Below are 20,248 nucleotides of genomic sequence, written 5' to 3' on the forward strand. Positions count from 1 at the left end.
TGGGACTGACAGGAAACATCAAAAGCCACCCATTTTTTAGAGACGTGCGCTGGGAGGAACTGGAACAGGGAGAATAGTGCCACCATTGAAACCTTTCCCTGTAAGTGAAAACATACTGAATGTAATATTTCCATGCCAAGTGTCCAGAAGAGAAGAAAACATGTATATTCTTATACCTCTTTATTTCTTCCTCTTGCAGCACGCTGTAGGTACAAACCGTCTGGATTTGCCAGAAAATGCAAGAGCTCTTCACCCTGTGTCCAACTTCTCATTTCTTGCACCTAGTTAGACACAGTAGGATAGATCCGCGCATCCTGCCCATCACCTGTGTACAGCCGGACATCTAGACGTCTCCCAGTGCCGTATCATCCAAACACTACATTAATCTCTAGGCTCTGAATCTTCCGACCTCTGAGATCAGCATCCCTACAAGACCTCAGTGATTCTACAATCAAGACAGAACTCACTGACTGCGCCCGCGACATCAGATGGAGGTGAGGTGAGTATCTGGATGGGCATTTGATCCAGTCACTAGTTTCCAATTCCATATTTGGAGTCAGGAAGGAATTTTTTTCCCGCCTTATATCAGAATAAATTGGCGGATGTCTAAAAGGGTTTTTTTTCTTTCCTTCCTCTGGATCAATACGACTACCCCCCCTCCCTCCAATTCGGCCACTTCCCAAATATTTGGTCACCTTCTTGGGACAAACGAGTGAGACATTGATTTAGGGGTGGTTCTGGCTGCCATATGTGGAGTTGGGCAGGAGGTTTTCCCAATGTGAAGTCGAATTAGCAGACGCCTCAATGAGTTTTTCGCCTTCCCATGGATTTATTACAATAAACGATCCAGGGAACTTGTCTGACTGCCCTTAATGGAGTCAGGAAGGAGTTCTTCCCCTGAATCAGTGAAAGTCAATGGATCGAACACATCCTTGACTTTTATTTAAAATATACATCAAATCGCAGTTAATAAAATTGTTTTCACCCCAATATCTTTACATGTCTTTTATTTCCATTGTCTTATACTGCTGCTTGTATATTTGGGGTTCTCTGATCTCTTATGTACTCTGATTTTCATTGCAGCATTTTGCCGCCGTTTTCCGCCACAGGTTACTGCGTTCGGCTGCGGTTTTTAACACATCCTATCATTATGATGGATGATTAGGTGCATTTAAGTGTGAAAAATGTGGCAAAATAGATCAGACAGGCCTTTGAAAATCACAGCATTAGGAAACACCGCATTCTAGTGCATATCTGCGAGGCCCCATTGAAATTAATGGGAGCATTGTACTGCAGTGGCCAGAAAATGTTATATTTTACAAGTATTACGAAACAAAAACTACATAAATTTGGTATTGTAAAGCATACGGACCCCCAGGATGAAGGTATCATGTTGTATTTGCTGCAGTGTGTAGCCCAGGGGTTAAAATGTCAGTAAGCCTTTAATGTAACAGTAATACTGAGCCGCCAGCATGGTCCTTCTGCCTGAATCAAGACCGGCTCATTTTTTTGGGTGTGTTCACATATCACCAATTTGCAACAGATTTCACCCTATCAATTTGAATCCAGTTGAAAAGGTTGAAATTTGCACCAAAATCTGAATGCACCCTTAAAAGGCATTTTGCACTACATACGTAACACATTAGGGCTTGTCCTCATTAGTGCTAAAGGATGCTGTGCCCCTCCTCAGTTCGGGGGAACAGCAGCCCTGGCCAAATGGATCAACCGAATGGACCCCATTGACTATAACGGGATCTGTTTGGTTTCAGTCTTGTGTTTTACATGAAGTAGCGCTGCACTGTTTGTGTGAATTCAGTAATGGAGGCTCTGAATTGAACCTCCAACACTGATGTGATGTGACCCAGAGGGCTAGTTCACACAGGCGTATGCGGGGCTCCTGTAGCATTGTACACATTACAGCCTATACACTCTGAGACAGACTGCATACGGGCTGTGTATGCTCTGCACATGCCCACTGATGATGCATCACGGACATGTGCAGTGCGATTTGTTTACATTTTTTAAGCCCCCTGCTATGTTCAGAGCGGGGATGCATATGGAACACTACCCATATACAATGTATTGCGTATGGACAGCGTATCATACACAGCCCATACTAGGGCTGCATAGGATACACAGACAAATAGAGCAAGCTGCGATCTATTTCTCTGGTGTGCGGATAAGCAGTGTCCACACACACTAGTGTGCATGGAAGAATAGTCAATTGACAATCATTGCCTCCATTTACTGCTTTTTAATTACGTGATCTACGCAGTGACACTACCCCTAAATACTCAGTAGGAGGCTCTATTCAGCCACTGACCAGCACCCATCTGTAACATTTTATATAAAAGGTCTTGTTCACATCTACATTGGAGGAGTCATTCAGGGCCTCAGATACAGATTCTGGTTATAGCCATGGACAACATAATGGAAGCCAGACAGACCCGCTTACAGTTAATGGGATCTGTTGTGTCATAGGCCATAACAGAAAAACTGAGTTAACAAGCAGTGATGTGAATAAGCCCTGAAACTATTACTTTTAGCCCTAGGTGCTAAGCGGTAGGTGTTCTCCTTACCACCCCCATAGTCCGTGCTAAAGATGCTGCTGCAGTGCATTGAGGGACACTGCCAAGTAGTCCATCCGGTCTAAACTTATGAGTGAACTACTGAGCAGCGCTGCACAATTCTTCCAGCGCTGACAGAGGGAGACAAGTATAACACTGACATCCCCGATTCAGCGGACCACCAGCTTTCATCCCACAAGCTTAGCCTTAGGCTAAACGTAGGTGACAGTTGTCCCTCTAAAGAGCAGTAGTCCCATATGGTGCACACATTGGGAAGTCTTAGGGCTCACTCACATGGGTGGATGTTTAATGCAGTGCACAGCAGATACACATGCAAGTTTGCTGTGTATGTTAAATTTCCATCGCATATATTGGTGAATGTTACCTGCAGTGTTTTTTTTTGTAAACTAAGTCAATGAGCCTTTAGCACATGTGAAAGATATGCATAATAAATGAGTGACATCTGCCCACGTGAGCCTTTAGGGTTACTAGTATATAAGTAAGGAGCCATCACAGCTCCAGCAGTGGCAAGTAGTAACCAATAGAAGCACAACGTTTTATTGCACAAATTCTTTATTCCATTCAAACATTGAACAAGAGGGCAGATACGTCACAGAGTTCCCTTTCTTTTTTGGCATTCCTTGGTCCAACACAGGTTTGGTTATTAACCTCTTCATTCACAGTGCATTTTAGCCTCCAACACAGGGGAGACTTCAAGCCATTATTGTGGTGTTGAGGATTCAACGTAAATAACTCAGTTTTGTTTCTCTTGCTCAATTGCTGCAAAAGGAAAGAAGCACATTAACACAACATTCTCCATGATTAACCCCTCAGCGACAGCCAATATGCTTTTTGCTGACCTCACTAATGGTCTTATAACCTGCACATACATCTTTTCAAGGTGGTGGCTTGACACCTTACTGACAACCAGGATCCTGCTCTAACTGCCAGATGCAAAGAAACCTCAGATCCTGGCAGTTTAACCCCTTATATCACATAAACAGCTACAGCATTTTTCTGTCAGCTTTTCGCACTCTGTAGGGCGATGCCAAGGTACCCATGGCAGCTGGAAGCCGGACAAAGGCCTCCATGTCTGTCATGTAACTCAGTCCATTAGACCCCACCCCTGGCAGAGTCTAAAAGACTGTCGTCGTTGGTCGAGTAGAATGCACTACATAAGTAATGCAGTGTAGTATCCTAGTGATCACATCTTCTGGTTAAAGAAAAAAAAACAAAAACAAATAGGTATTACTGCATTCATAAAGACCCAATAAAACGCTATTTCGCATGGTGACTGCCATAACATTTTTTAAAGAGCAACACCAGAATCACTAGTTTGTTTGCCTCTCAAAAATGCAATCCAAAAGATACATGTACCTCAAAAATGGTGCAAGTGGGTGGGAGGGGGGGGGGGGAACCCCACCCTGCCACAACTTTCCCCACAAAAAAGAAAGAAAAAAAATGATAAAAAGCACATTTTATCTTTAGCTGTTCACCTCACCCATTGTTCTCAATTGGACCTTAAGAGGTTACATGGTACTTGCACTTCACACAGCATGCATGTGAGGCCAAGTTTCCCATTGAAGTCAATGGGAAACACTTATGATCTTATTTTGCACACAAGGTTTGCAGTTTCACAGAAGCGATACAATTTGTAATCGGAAATGCTTCGCAGATCCTTATAGCAAAAAAAAAAAAAAAAAAGGCTAGTCACTAAGGGGTTAACCCCCCCCCCAGATGAGCAGACAGCCAGAGGATGGCATCTATATGTGGGCACACCCTGCTTCAGGCACACAGCTCAAAAATGCCAATCACTCCCAAACATGGATCTCAGCCTTGCAGGGTATTACTAGCACTACAGAGGAGAGACAGTACAGATCATGGGGGAAGGGGATTCTCACACTTCCCACCAGCCTTCCTCTGCCCAACAAAGCTGATAACAGGAAACAATAGATTCCATTCAATTTACAGACAGATGTAGCAGAACAGACACTCACTCTCTTTAGTAGGCAGCGTGTTCTTTTCTTGTGTCTCCGTTTTTTTCAGTTTGGACTTATCAAACCTTCCAATTTCTGCCAGATCCGGCTTGTCTGCCATATTGTGTTCTGCGGATAAAACAAAATAATCACATATCAGACAAAGGACGGCACCCTATTTACCATGCTATACCCACACATTGTAGGTAGGCCACCACCCCTAGAGGAAAGAATGCCACATGCTGAAATATAATCCCATGGGTGGGAAGCCCCCTATCATATAGTATACACTACAGCCTAGGCTCATAATTTAGCATATGGTATGCAGTAATAAGCACAGCTAATATTACAGGAGAGGCAGTAACAAGCACCAATAGAGAGAAAGAAAAAAGGGACCCCATACTAAGCTCACCTGCCACAGCACTAACCCACAAGCTTCACAAAAGGAACAATGGGGAGAGGGTCTCAGCCCCCCATTTATATACACAGCCCTGCCCATGGTCACGTCACGGCCTCACATCATTGGCCAAGGGAGAGTGAAGCATGATGCAGCTGCTCCCACGCCCAAGGACTACTGATTGGTCATCCCAAATGAGCTGCTGGCTCCTTCTGGTGGATGATGGGCATCTGGAAGTTACAGGCTGCAACCCGTTCAGTGCTGGGGAGGTGACCCTGCTCCTTACACAGATAGAGTCTTGGGTTGTTCAATGTAAACCTTCCAGTATGTACTGGGCAGGTAGAGCACATATAGCACATTATACACCTGGGGATCTCAGGCGGACAACAGCTCAGGGGCCTTCTGTAGTGACAGCAAGTTGTCCATCATTAGTAAAATCCTGTAAGGCCGGTGTCATATGGGCATAAATGCATTTATGTGCACATTTGCGCTGCGTATTTGCACAATGGGCGTTGTGTTTTTCTCCGCACATGTATGTGTTTTACTGTACTTTTTGCACATGCAAATTGTGCACAGAGGGCTCCTGCGCACAGGTGATTTTGCATGCGTTTTCGCTCGATCAAACTATAGACAATAAAATTCATTGATTTCACATTGAGCATTTCATGCCCACATTGACATTGTGCAAAACATATGCGTCATGCTCTATTTTTGCACACCCCGTCTGCACGAAACCGCACACGTAACTGCGCGATTTTGCGGTGTTAACTGCTAACACCGTGAACTAATTAGGCTGCTGAGCCAGTTCAAAACCGGCGCAAGTGTCACCCACGCCAATGTGAACGATACAGTAGAATGCATGCACGAAAACACGTGATCACGCTACATTCACAGCGCAATGACGTTATCCGCTCGCAAGTGTATCTATGCATACGCTCGTGTACAGGAGTGATCAACCACGCTCCCATTCATTCAAATGGCATTTAGTGTAATTATTTCAATATCTGCTCTTTCCCTATGAAAATACACAGAAAAATAGAGCATGCTGCGTATTTTATTGCACAAACAAAATGTGGACGCAAAATATGAGAACCCACTGAAATCAATGCGTTCTATTCAATGCATATTTTGTGCACAAATTTCTTGTGCGTAATACGATGCGCAAATACATTTGTGTTAATCTGGTCTCAGGGCTCCTTCACACAGGCATACTTGCCCACGTATTTGTGCACGCTGAGAATAGAACCCATTGATTTTAATGGGTTCATTCACATGCAAGTATTTTGTGGGAAAAAGAACACATCTGGAACTCATTAGGCTATAAGCCATTTAAATCGGGCATTTTTGAACATGCGCTGCGGGCGCAAATAGTGGGGTAGGATACACTGATACAAGCGCAAAAAGGATTCATTCATGGCAGATATGTTGCGCTGATGCATGGACAGTTGCGCTTATGTCCATGTGAAGCCAGCCTGAGTCTTCCACACAGGGAAGTGCCGTTTATGGCATATGCCGCTTATATGTCTTTCTTTGTTACAGTCACCCCAAGCCATGAGTAGTAAAGGAGATTTAAAAAACCTGCGACAATGTGGACCGACCCGCCCCAGGATTGTCCGACAGGTGTGGTAGTCCTCAGGGACCTAGCTTATTCAGGCAGTGCAGCATCCTGCCCAGGGAGTTCATCCACCCAGCACGCCAATGGTTCTCTGCCAAAATTTTGTCTTCTGCTCTCGAGTATCGATTCATTTTCCGACACTCACCGCCGCAGGAAATAACTGAGCCGACTTCCATCATTAACTTGAAACTAAACTTTATTTTACAATACGTGGCTTTTCTCCCTGGGCGCTGGGGTGGCACACTCCGTAGAGTCAGGAAGTCATGCCCACCTCTCTCGCTGCTACTAGGCCTTGGGCTTGCTTTCACAGTACCTACTGCACACCACCTCAGATTGGTGTACTCTTAATCTGCCAAAGGGAGGGGGGGCACCATCACTCCTTTTATGCCATTCTCTGGTTTCTATGGCAATGGGGACTTTAGGCGCTTTGCATCCAACAAAGGTTGCCACACCCGGGGGTTAAACCAAACGTTGCTCACAATATACTTTTGAAAAAAGGACAATAAAAAGTTTATCTTCAATATACCAAAAAGCACAGGGGCTACACACCGCCCTCCTACAGCGTGTCTGGAGCGAGGGCAGAAATATTATGTAAAGAAAAATTAAAAGGGTTTTTCCACAACTTAGAATTGCTCTACAACCTCTCTGTCCTTCCTGGTTGCTGCTGACCAGGTCATGTGACTGCTGCACCCAATCACTGGCTATAGAAGGTCACTGCTGTGGCTGGTGATTGGCTGCAGCAGTCACATGTTCTAGTCAGCAGCAACCAGGAAAGACAGAGGGGCTGTGGAGCAATTTTAAGTTGTGGGAAAATCCCTTAAAGAATCTGTTTACATGTAAAACTCCACTGCAAACTACACATCATTTCTGCAAAAGCCAGAGACTCAAAAGCAGCATCAATAGGTGAGGAATTTGAGTTGAATCAAATGCAGTTGATTTCAGCAGCCAAAGCGCTCTTCGTCGCCTCCAAAAGTTTTTGCGCTGCCAGTACTTCCTTCACTTAGGCCGCCTGCAGACGGCCGGGTCGGATCTGGCTGCGAGAATTCTCGCAGTGGGACCCGACCTGAGCGCCTGCAGAGAGCAGCGCGGGCACTCACCTCTCCCGTGGCCCCGGCTCTTTCATGTGCCGGCTGCAGGGAGGACGGCATATGCGCAGAGCGGAGCCGGCGGGCGGTGAGTGATGTTTCTGTGCGAAATAGAGCATGCCGCGATTTGTTTGCCGCGGCCGTCTGCATAGGATTGCGTTTGTTAATGCAATCCTATGGCAGCTTCCAGCGGCGGAAATCCCGCCACAGAATTTCCGACCGTTTGCAGGCGGCCTTAAGTGAATGCAACGCCGCTAGTCTGATGACGTGAAAGTGCCATCACCTGACCGCGGCGCTGTGCTCACTAGAAGACCTGAAGAATCTGCTGATTCACACAACTTTATGGGTTTTTCTTTTTTTTTTATTAGTTCCTATTTATTAAAAAATGGTCATTTTGGAGGGATAATGTTTTTTTCTAAAAGGAACCTGTCACCATAGTTATGCAGCCTGAAGCACAGCCAGCATGAACGCAGGACAGCTATGCACAACATAGCGCCCATGTATATCTTATTCTGAAATGCTAGGGGGTTTCAGGATATACATACTTTGTAGTTCAGTTGCGAACCGCACTCTGAGTTATGGGGACGGTATGGCCTCTCGCTGCCTGCATCACCCAGAGTGACAGATCTCTCTCCGCTTGAATATAGGGAGAGATAGATCTCACTAGGTGATTGGGGCAGGGAGCAGCCGGCGCCCCCTCCCACCTGTGAATCTGACCACTGCTTGGAATCCAACTGAGTGTTTACTCAGAAACGTTGTAGCATTTCATAATAGGACCTACATGGGCGCTGTGCACATACCTGCGCTGATAATATCCATGTTCAGGCAATATGACACTGGTGACGGGTTCCTTTTAATATTTATTTATAGTTATAAAGAATGCAATAACTTTAGGCTGAGTTCTCACACGCCAGAATCCTGGCGGAAATCTTGCGGTTTGGCCGCAGCGAAAAAACGCGAGATTTCCGCCGGGAAAGCGCTTCTTCGAAACCCGTGGCACCTAGCTGCGGGTTTTGAAGCAGCCTGGCTGCATGCTTTTCTGTTGCAGACGGCGCTCCCATAGAAGAGAGCGCAGCCACAGCAGAAAAAAAATGGACATGCTGCAGCCGGCGAATCCGCGCCGCAACGCCGGCTTTTGACGGCATTGCCGCGGCGGATCCACCGTCCCGTGTGGACGAGATTTCTGAGAAATCTTGTCCACACGGTTGGCTAATCCGGGTATTAGCGGCTGCAGGCAGATTTGCCGCGGCTAGATTCCAGACGGAATTTCCCCAGCAATTCTGCCCAGTGTGACCCCAGCCTTATTCTCCATATTACAGCAATACCAAATTTATAGAGATTTTTTGGCTCAATAAAAACACTGAAAAAAACTGTGTATTTGCATCGCCGCATTCCATGACCCATAACATTGTTATTAGTGGATCTGTGCAAAGTATTCTTTCTTGTGTCATGGGTTGTAGCTTTCAATGGTACCACTTTTGGGGGACATGCAACTCATTGAATCAATGGGGAAAAAACATCTTTTTTTTCAGTTTCTCTCCTTCAAAAAGGAGCGGAGAGACGGAAACCCTGAACTGACCCTAACGCAGCTGTGAAAGGAGCCTAACGTAGCCAAAATAAATAATTTTTTTTTTTTTTACCTCTGTCACGATAGCAGAAAAACAGATTTCAATCTAAAAAAAGGGGTTTGGTACGGTGTTAGCCAGTAGAGCAAAGAGTGATTGTTCTCAGTAAGAGAAACCAAGTAATCTTGTAGATATGATACTTTTTAATGACTAACAAAAATACATGATGTTACAGCAAGCTTTCAGGTCTTCTATCGATCCTTCATGAGGCTAAAATGGAACTGGTTTAGATAGGGCACATATATAATATACAAATGGAGAGAGGATACCCCTCTTGATTGAAATACAAATGTTCACACAGAAATTTGAGACTGTTTTTCATCCATCACACGATCAGCACCAGCGGTACTAGACAGACCCCACGACTTATAATACCTGAACGAGTTGCTGAGTTGGCGTAGATTTCAGATTGTGGTACGTAGATGGCCAGAAAATGCTATTGCCACTTTATATATATGTTGCACTTCACATTAATGCAGTCTTTATGTAGACTAGTGTATAAGACGCGGGTTTAAGTAAGGCTAATTTCACATGGGCGAATGTGATATCGGGCCGTGCAATGTCCCCAGGAACGCTCAAAGTTAGGATATGTCACAATTTTTTCCTGTGATGCGAGAAAAAAGCTCACTCATGTGTATAACTCCATTCAAAATAGTGGGCTCCATATTCGTGCAAATAGTGCCGAACGGACCCTATTGACTATAATGGGATCAGTTCGGTTTCTGCTCAGTTGCTCAGCACTTCTTCTGGTATTTTGTGCCGGATGTGTACCTGAACTTCCAAAAGGAGGTTCCCGCGCAGATGTGAGAGCAGCCTAAGAGCCACAAAAAACTATGTAGCAAAGCAGCCTTACAAAGGATGATACAGTCCATTCCCATTGGGATGCATGAACATAACAAATGTATTCTTAAAAGTAAATGTGGAAAATGATGAAAACGAATTAGAACCATTAGAATGTGGTCTGATTAAAACAAAGGCTTCCACCTGAGAAAGTGTGGCAATTTCCATTTACTGCAGAAGCACTTATTGATGTGGTTTCTAAGCTGCTTGAACTCTAAAGTTTGTACAGACACAAGTAGAATAATGCAGTATGAATAATACATATCACAGCAGTACAACCTTCAGACCAGGGGTACTCAACTACTTTTAGTAAAGGTCCACCTACCTTAGTCTGCCAACGGAACAACAACAGTAAGTTGTGGTCTTCTTAACTTTTATTAACACTTTCTGACAGAGAATGGGCAAAAAACACCAGAAAACTCGGCCATTGTTTTTCTGTGGGATAAAGTTAACGTTTTCATTGGTACCATTTCTATGGCCCCACTTGGTACTAGTGTCCCCCTCTATGGCTCCACTTTATACCAGTTTCCTTTCTGTGGCTCCACTTGGTACTAGTGCCCCCCTCTGTGGCCCCACTTGGTACCAGTGTCCGTTCTGTGGCCCAGCTTGGCAATAATGAGTCCTGCTCTGTGGCCCCATCTAGGTAAGGCCTCCTGCACACTGGCAAGAGCGATATCGGGCTGTGCTTCACGGCCCGATAGCTCTCTCAAAATCGATGGGAAACCCCTGGATGAGAGGCGGTTTCATGTGAAAACAGCCTCGCATTCCAGCAGGGGTTCCCTTCATCCCACTGCTTTCATTGGGGCGGCAGCAGAGCCGGCCCCATTGAAAGCAATGGAAGAAGATCGCGCTCCTCTTCCACTGCTGTGACAGGGAATTCCTTCATCCCAGCGGGAAGTCCCTTCATCACTGAACACTGTGACAGGAGGGGACTCCCCATGTGGATGAAGGTATCCCCTGTCACAGAAGTAGTAGAGAAGCACGATCTTCTCCCATTGCTTTCAATGGGGCTCTCACTGCTGCTGTTGACCCCATTGACAACAAAGTGAAACCCCTGGGCCGGCTCCCCATTGAAAACAATGGGCGATATTGCAAAAAGAATGGGCATGCTGCGATTTTTTTTTCCATGCAGCATTGCTTATGTCCATGTGAAGCCAGATAAATAAGAATGAAAGCATTGAAATTCATTGGTTTCATAAACATTTTTACACCTACTAAAACCTGTATATCATTTACTATACTGGGCATTTACATAGTTACTTTGTTAAGCATCTTGTGCTGAGCATATCTATAAAATAAAGGCTATCAGTTTGCCAGTATGGCATGCAAATTATCGGTGATCGGCCCAGTGGGCTGCCGGCCGTCTTGGGAGATGGAGACAAATTCTTTCTAAATGCTTTTGTATAAAAAAGACAAAAGTATTATGGAGGTGACACCAATATTGGCTAACTAGGAAAATTATATATGCAAATTTAGGCTTATGTGTGTGTTTTACATCATTGTACATCAATACCAGATATATGGATGGAGGGTGGAGCGCGGCTCTCACTGCCTCATTTACCCCAAACCATCATTATTCTCCGGGGCGCAGAGGGCACATCGCCGCCACCTTAGCATATCAAACTGGTTGTAAGCAAAGAGTAGGGCTGGGTTCACATAGTGCGGATTTGCTGTGGTCTGCCGTTGCATATCCACACTGCGGCAAAACTGCTGCATTTGCAGTGCAATGCAGTGCAAATGTGTTTGGCCAAAAAGCTGTTCTCACAGGGCAAAATTTTTCCACACAGCGGCAGTGCGGAAATGCAGCTGCGGTGCGGTTTTAGAATATGCAGCATATCAATTCTTTTGGATTTTCCACAGCGCTTTTTTGCCCATAGCCTCCATGGATGCAGCAAAATCCGCTGCAAAAGTAAAAAAAGCGCTGCCGAAAAAGAGGTCAAAATACACAATAAAATCCGCAAGCCAAAAAGAACCCTCTGAAGTGGTTCTGCGGCAAAACCGCAACGGAAAGACTGCAGCAAAACCGCGGCAAATCCGCTGCGTGTGAAGCTAGCCAAAGGTTACTACTCAGTGGTTATGCCGCAAGGTCGATGCAGGACTTATTTTTTGCCGGTAAAAAATGATTGAGTTCTGGCCCCGTCTCACCCCCAAATTGCTGGGTCTCACTCCCGATTATCTGGCTGAACAGCAAAGGTTCAACAGATCAATCACTCACAGCATCACACAGTGCAGAACCTGGCACTGATGGTCTAAAGTGCCGGAGATGAAGAGGAGGACCCGCTGAGCCTCTGGACCCAGCGCCAGGCATCCAAACGGTCAGATGCTGTAAGAGATTGGTCTGTTAACCCTTTGCTGCTTGGCCAGAGGAGGAGAGAGAGAGATTAGCAAAGCGGGGGATATACAGCTTCCACAGAGAGACCCTGCTGGTTAAAGCCGATTCACAGCCCCCCACCCCACCAGAATGGTGACTGTAATAGAAAATGCATCCACTTAAGGGCAGAGTTCCTGTCCCAGGACAACGACTGCAATCGATATATGTATAAATCTCCACACTCATGAAAATTACTTAGTGGAATTGGGAATAATAGTCGCAATGCAAAGGCGTCAGCTATTCTGAATACACAAAATACTCAGCAGGAGCGGCCGGCCAAAGGTGGGTGAAGCAGAAACAGCTGAGCAAACGGGCAAGTTAGTGTAGTGGGAGCCGCTCTCCGCTACACTGCTCAGTGCAGGGCACACTGGAGTAAGTTTGGATCAGATGGCTCCTGCTCCTCCGCTTGGTACTGCCCACATCACGCTATACATTCATTTATAGTGCTTCGATGTGGGTGCTGACTGTAGCAGGAACCGCTCACTGCTACATTGGTAGGTAAGTGGAGCGGCATCGTTCTCCCTCAACAAACTTGCGCTGCAATGCGACTTTAATATTAGAAAGTCCTATTGACTTTTGCGATAAAAAACAGGCGATTTTATCGTGGGCGGCAGCGATTTCAGATTATTCTAAAAAAATTTGCCGAAACAAAGATGCGATTTTGACGCTATTTTCTCACCGGAAAATCGCAATCGCCTGTGTGGAACTAGCTTAAAGGGGTTGTCTCGCGAAATCAAGTGGGTCTATACACTTCTGTATGGCCATATTAATGCACTTTGTAATATACATCGTGCATTAAATATGAGCCATACAGAAGTTATTCACTTACCTGCTCCGTTGCTAGCGTCCTCGTCTCCATGGTTCCGTCTAAATTCGCTGGCAGCTTGCTTTTTTAGACGCGCTTGCGCAGTCCGGTCTTCTCCTTTCAGCACGAGCCGCTTCAGTGTGCTCCCCGCTACAGCTCTTCTGCGCATGCGCAGACGAGCTGTCACTGCTCGGGAGCGCGCTGGAGCGGCCATTCTGTACCATCCTCTGTTAGAGGAAGGTGCAGAGCCGCCCAGCTGTCCGGAGAAGCCGCCCAGCTGTCCTGCCGTCCTGGTAAGTGATGGGCCGGGGGGGCTGCCGCTGCGCCGGGGGGGGCTGTCGTCGCTGTGCCGGGGGGGGGTTGTCGCTGCGATGGGGGGGGCTGTCGCTGCGACGGGGGGGGCTGTCGCTGGGCCGGGGGGGCTGTCGCTGGGCCGGGGGGGCTGTCGCTGGGCCGGGGGGGGGGCTGTCGCTAGGCCGGGGGGGGGGGGGCTGTCACTAGGCCGGGGGGGCTGCCGCTGTGATGGGGGGGGGGGGGGGGCTGCGCCGGTTACCTTCTGCCTGGCGGTGGGTGACTGGTCGGCCGTGTTCACTCCAGGGGTCCGGTCGGCGGCTGCGGGGCGTCTGGTTGCCATGGAGACACAGCTGGTAGCGTCTCGGGAGCGCGCACGTCGGGCTGCAGCGAGCGAAGGGAAAAGAGCCGGCGGCCATCTTGGGAAAATTTTTATAAGTTGCTGAAACGCTGGAACGGTAAGTAGAAACCAGCTAGAAAGGTCATTTACAGGGGTAATTAGTAATGTTTGCTTAATTAGGGGGACTGGGCAAAAAAAAAAATTCACTGCTTCCTCGAGACATCTCCTTTAATTGAGAAAAAGTAGCAGAGAAGTGGCAGCATAAGATGATGCAACGTTTCAATGAAACGTTGCCTTTTTAAACTTTGAAACAATAAAATGTTCCTTTAACTAAAGAAGTTTTTTTCACTTGCATCATCTTATGCTGCCACTTCTCTGCTACCTTTTCTCCATATATCTAAAGGGGAATTTGTCCATAGCCCCGAAGTTGGCTCTGCATTTGTTTGGACCAGTTGCGGTCCTTTTTGTCTCCACCCCCATAAGTAATTTTTCTGCGGGGGTCCTCTGTGAGTGCCGTGGCCCTTTGTTTTTTGATCTGGAACTAGCTTAAGGCATATATATACATATATACACATATATATACGAGGGGGTGCTGATAAGTCTTTGCCTTTGTGTTCTTTTTTTGTTTCTATGGTAACGAATGTTAAATCACATGAAAGCCTTATGTGTCTAATATATGTTTATAAAAAAGTTGTGTTTGTAGCTTATGGCAACAGTGATCTAGGCACGTGGGAAAACAAAATGGCGGAGTCTAAGGCAATATTCACTGCAAATGAGAGCAGAGGAGTGATGAAATTCTTGTTTCTGCAAGGAAAGTCCACGAAGGATATTCATGGTGATATGTCGCAGACATTGGGGGATCAATGCCCCTCATATTCTACAGTTAAGTACTGGGTGGCCAAATTTAAAACGGGCCACTTCAGCGCCAATGATGAGGAACGTCCTGGACGACCGAGAGAGGTTGACGTTCTGGAGATCGTCGATGCAGACATCATGGGGATTAGTCGTGAACATGTTTGTGTCATTATCCATGAACATTTGAACATGAAGAAGCTATCTGCAAAGTGGGTCCCCGAATGTTTGACAACAGATCAGAAAAGTATGCGAGTGAAAACTTCCCGGTCCATTTGTCAGCGTTTCCAGACTGATAAGAACTTCCTGGATCGGCTGGTCACTATGGATGAGACCTGGATTTATTTGTATGACCCTGAAACCGAGGTGCAGTGAAAAGAGTGGAGGCACAGTGGTTCTCCTCGAACAAAGAAGTTCAGGGTGCAAAAATCAGCCACTAAGGTGATGGCGTCTGTGTTCTGGTATAAGGAGGGCGAGCTGCTAGTGGACTACCTTCAAAATGGTTCCACCATCAATACAAGGTATTACATTGAACTTTTGGACCAATTGAAGGCAGCTCTGAAGGCCAAAAGGCACGGCAAGCTGTCCAAAGGAATCTTGTTCCTGCAAGACAACGCCTCCGCTCACACTGCACGAACGACCACGGCAAAACTGGTGGAGCTAGGCTTCCAGCTGGTTGACCACCCACCTTATTCACCAAATCTAGCTCCCTCCGACTATCATCTGTTTCCAAACCTGAAGAAACACCTCAAGGGTACCAAATTTCACACCATTTCTGATGCCATGGCTGCTACGTATGACTGGTGTGAGGCACAACCGAAATCCTTCTTTTTGCAAGGCTTAGGCTGCCTGTCCATGGGCGCTGCGGATCTCCGCCGCAGGGAGCCGCTGCCCGGGAGCAGGAGCCTGCAGGCGGATCTCCACGGTCAGCCCTATCTGACAGATAGGCTGACCGCGGAGAATCGCGGCAAATTGCAGCATGCTGCGATTTGCCGCCCGCGAGTGGAGAATCGCTCGTGGACAGGGGGGAAGCCCTCTCTATAGCAACGCTATGGAGAGCTTTCACTGCGTTCCCCGCAGCCGGGTTGTCGCTGCGGGGAACGCAATTCAAACTCGCCCGTGGACAGGCATCCTTACAGAACTTGGAATACCGATGTAAGAAGTGTGTTGACATCACTGGAGAGTATGTGGAATAAATGTAAAGTTTCATCTTCCTATCTCGTTTCTTTCTGGGTAAAGCCAAAGACTTATCAGCAGCCCCTCGTGTATATATACATATATATATATATATATTTTTTTTTAATTAGTTTCAGCAAGCCACTTAGTAGACTCTGTGTTTTAATTACGCCTTGAAACTTTTTCATTCTCTGTCGACATAGCTGTATGAGGGATAGTTTTCGTGGGACAAGTGGTGCTCTTTAATGGCATCATTTTAGGGTACATATAGTGTGCTGTATAAGTTTATTACTTTTGGGGGGGGGGGGAGAATTGAAAAAAAGAATACCACCATTGTTTTCATTTTTTACGCTGTTCAGCATGCTTTTATACAGAACGACCAATCGGGTGCCGATGCCTGACAGGTCTTCCCAGCAATAGTCGTTCCTATTCTTTTACACGGGAACGATTGTCGCTAATGAATGGAATAGTTCTGGCCTGCCCACCCTCATTCACAGTAAGCAGGCAGGTGCTCATAAGTGATTACATTGTGTATGGGCAGCGAGTATACCTGCCAATGAGAAGCGACGGTGCGGGAAATATAAACAGGTGGACTGCGTATCACAGGTTATACCAGAATGCTCCATATCACTATATACAGGAGATATATAACCTATACCAGCTGTACATATGTAATTATATACAGTATATACCAAAGTTATACCAGCATAGTCCATATCACTATATACAGGAGATGTATAACTTATACCAGCTGTACGTATATAATTATATAAAGTATATACACAGGTTATACCAACATGCTACATATCACTATATACAGGAGATGTATAACTTATACCAGCTGTACATATATCATTATATCTATATATATATAAAGACGAAAGCCATCACTGACTGACTCACTGACTCGCCACTAATTCTCCAACATCCCGATGTTGTAGAAACATGAAATCTGGCACAAGCATTGATTATGTCCAAAATAGGAAAAGTAAAGGGGTCCCAACTCGATTATTCAATTCTAGCGCAAGAGAATTGGCGTCAAAACTTTATGTATGTAATCTAATTCTCTCACTTCCCAATGTCATAGAAATTTGGAACAAGCATTGATTATGTCATAAATAGGAAAAGCTAATGGGTCCCAACTCGATTATTCAATTCTAGCGCAAAAGAATCAGCGTCAAAATTTTATGTACGTATTCTAATTCTCTCACTTCCCGATGACATAGAAACATGAAATTTGGCACGGGCATTGATTATGTCATAAATAGGAAAAGCTAATGGGTCCCAACTCCATTATTCAATTATAACGCAAAAGAATTAGCGTCCAAATTTTACATACGTAATCTAATTCTCTTACTTGAAATTTGGCACGGGTATTGATTATGTCATAAATAGGAAAAGTTAATGGGTCCCAACTTGATTATTCAATTCTAAGCGCAAAATAGTTAGCGTCCAAATTTTACGTACGTAATCTAATTCTCTCACCTCCCAATGTCATAGAAACGGGAAATTTGGCATGAGCATTGATTATGTCATAAATAGGAAAAGTTAATGGGTCCCAACTCGATTATTCAATTCTAAGCGCAAAAGAATTAGCGCCCAAATTTTACATACGGAATCTAATTCTCTCACTTCCTGATGTCATTTTATATAAAGAAAACGTCGCATGGTTACCTCCACGTGGTGTTTCCTGGGTAACGCAAAGAACCATGCAAAATGGTGAACATATTTTTTTCCTCGGTATCTCTAAAGTAAGCACGACTTCATAAGATTTTCCGTGTGAACACCAGATAAACAACAGTACCAAATTAACTCGGGCGAAGCCGGGTATATCAGCTAGTACAGTATATACCCAAGTTATACCAGCATAGTCCATATTACTATATACAGGAGGTGTATAACTTATACCAGTTGTACATATTGTGAGACGGTGACCGGCAAGGTACTGGAGGGAAGGTATATCTCGCCTAGGATGCTCTCCTATGCTGCTTTGGGGAGCGCTTGGGCAGATACGTGCCACCGAGCAGCCTGGGCTCGGTGGAGGAAGCCGGCAGGATGGTGTCAGTAACACTAAGTTACTGACACGGTGTAGCAAGTAAGTGGCTCCAAGCCGCATAATCCGGGCCGGCTTTTCCTGGAGTGACCAAAGTGGAGGGTGGGATGGTCACTCCCACGTACCAGGTGGGGCTGGTACCAGGCCATATAAAGCCTGGGCCTACAGGGCCTAGGGGAGAGCTGAGACCTCTGCAGGTTCTGAGAGTCCTGGCTGGCTGTGTGCAGGAGCCATTTTGTTACCAGTGTGTAGACAGGGACGCTACATGTATAGTAAGTGCTCAGACGAGCAGGATTTACTTTGTGTTTGCCTGATGTTAAGGCCTGTATTTTGCTTTGTTTGCTTGGAAATAAACCCAGGCAAAGCCTGGACTAAAGACTTTATCCTATGTGTCACTGTCTCTGACTGCTTATGCCCGGGTTGCTACCGATCCTAAACGCTAATCCCTCACAATATATAATTATATACAGGAGATCCCCGGGTTATACCAGCATGCTCCATATTGCTATATGCAGGATGTATAATTTATATCAGCTGTACATATATAATTATATACAAGAGATACCCAGGTTATACCAGCATGCTCCATATCACTATATACAGGGAGATGTATAACGTATACCAGCTGTACATATATAATTATATACAGGAGATACCCAGGTTATACCTGCATGGTCCATGTCACTATATACAGGAGGTGTATAACTTATACCAGCTGTACATATATAATTATATACATTATATACCCAGGTTATACAAGCATAGTCCATATCACTTTACACAAGATGTATAAGTTATACCAGCTGTACATATATAATTATATACAGGAGATCCACAGCTTATACCAGCATGCTCCACATCACTATATACAGGAGATGTATAACTTATACCAGCTGTACATATATAATTATATACAGTATATACCCAGGTTATACAAGCATAGTCCATATCACTATATACAGGGAGATGTATAACATATACCAGCTGTACATACATAATTATATACAGGGTATACTAGCATGCTCCATATCACTATATATCCCTTGCCTGAGTGCCACCCACAGCCGGCCTGTGGCCGAGAAATGGCATATGGCTGGGCCCCACTGGCCCCCGTTCACTAAGGGGTCGCGTCGCAATTGTGACCCCCTAGCAGTATGCTGCTGCTCCCTATTGAAAGACAAATGGAAGTTAGATTATGGTCACTATTTCCCAGGTGCCCCCAAGCTGCATATAGTTAAAAAATGTTGTTTTTTGTTTTTTTTTGGCCAGGTATATACGAGCAGATTATCACACGTCCGTAATACGGATCCGCATTACAGATAATATTGCGACTGTATGTTATCCATATTTGCGGTCATTGGTTTTATTTTCTACAGGGGCCAAATACAAACATGCTTGTCTGGAAGTAGCCTTTGCCGGGGTGGAGAGGGACAGGACAGAGTGAACCTCCACCCCCTGCCTGCACCACAATCAGCACCGATCATGGGATCAGCAATGACGTGTGTACGGCATCATCATAGAACTACACATCGCCGATGACGTACGCATACATCATCTTGTGATCTTGTGTTAGCTTGTTTTAATGGCCAAGTCAAGAAGAGGGATGGATGGTGCAAGGGACAAATATTACAGTCGCCTACGGCAACCGGCTGTTATTGCGTTGACTTTACAAATGACCACTGAAAAATGAGAAGTAGTATCCAACTGGCTTTTACTGGCAACTACTCTACTTTTTTGTACCAGTCTTGATTCTTCTCTTGCCAGCTGCCCTGACTATTCAGCCAAATCATAACTCCATTAATGATCAGTGTTGTCCAGCCTGCTTACTGATGGTTTCCAGGTAGCACTACACAAAGTTATGATACCATAGTACAGTAATTAAAAAGATTTGCTGACTTTATGCCGAGTAAGGCCGCTTTCACACGTGCGGCAATATCACACGATTTTCCGGCGATGACATAGTGTGAGAAAACGCATGTTTGTGAAACCCATGCTTTTCAATGGTTTCCTTCACGTTAGCGATGTTTTTCCTGATGCCATGTTGTGAAAAAACAAAATAGCGACTTGCTCTATCTTTCTGCGATATGCGATTTATTTTTATCTCCCATGCAAAAAACTTGCGATTTTCGTTGGTGCGTTTTTAACATTAGAAAATCCTATTGACTTTTGTGATTAAAAAAATCGTGTGATTTTATCGCGGGTAGCAGCGATGGGAGATTATGCTCAAGAAAAAGCATCGCTAACACTCAAAAATC

At 45.3% G+C, this 20,248-nt stretch overlaps 1 protein-coding gene across 1 annotated transcript; it reads right to left on the bottom strand.

Annotated features, from left to right (window-relative positions):
- Positions 1–3,122: 3,122 nt before the first annotated feature.
- On the bottom strand, positions 3,123–5,060 carry TMSB10 (thymosin beta 10). The gene is made up of 3 exons (XM_066574120.1): positions 4,956–5,060; positions 4,565–4,672; positions 3,123–3,347 (listed from the first exon to the last, which is right to left on the bottom strand). Exons 2-3 carry the CDS (start codon positions 4,662–4,664, stop codon positions 3,322–3,324), a joined length of 126 nt encoding a protein of 41 aa, XP_066430217.1. The 5' UTR covers positions 4,665–4,672; positions 4,956–5,060; the 3' UTR covers positions 3,123–3,321.
- Positions 5,061–20,248: the final 15,188 nt, after the last annotated feature.

The sequence above is a fragment of the Eleutherodactylus coqui genome, chromosome 7 (assembly GCF_035609145.1).
Source record: "Eleutherodactylus coqui strain aEleCoq1 chromosome 7, aEleCoq1.hap1, whole genome shotgun sequence".
Lineage (NCBI taxonomy): Eukaryota > Metazoa > Chordata > Amphibia > Anura > Eleutherodactylidae > Eleutherodactylus > Eleutherodactylus coqui.

What these genes read in the sequence shown, in the direction of transcription:
- TMSB10 (XM_066574120.1), bottom strand. Translation starts at nt 4,664, where the DNA reads ATGGCAGACAAGCCGGATCTGGCAGAAATTGGAAGGTTTGATAAGTCC. An exon ending in CACGCTGCCTACTAAAGAGA is followed by an intron (nt 3,348 to 4,564) that starts GTGAGTGTCTGT and finishes TTCCTTTTGCAG; the next exon opens with CAATTGAGCAAGAGAAACAA.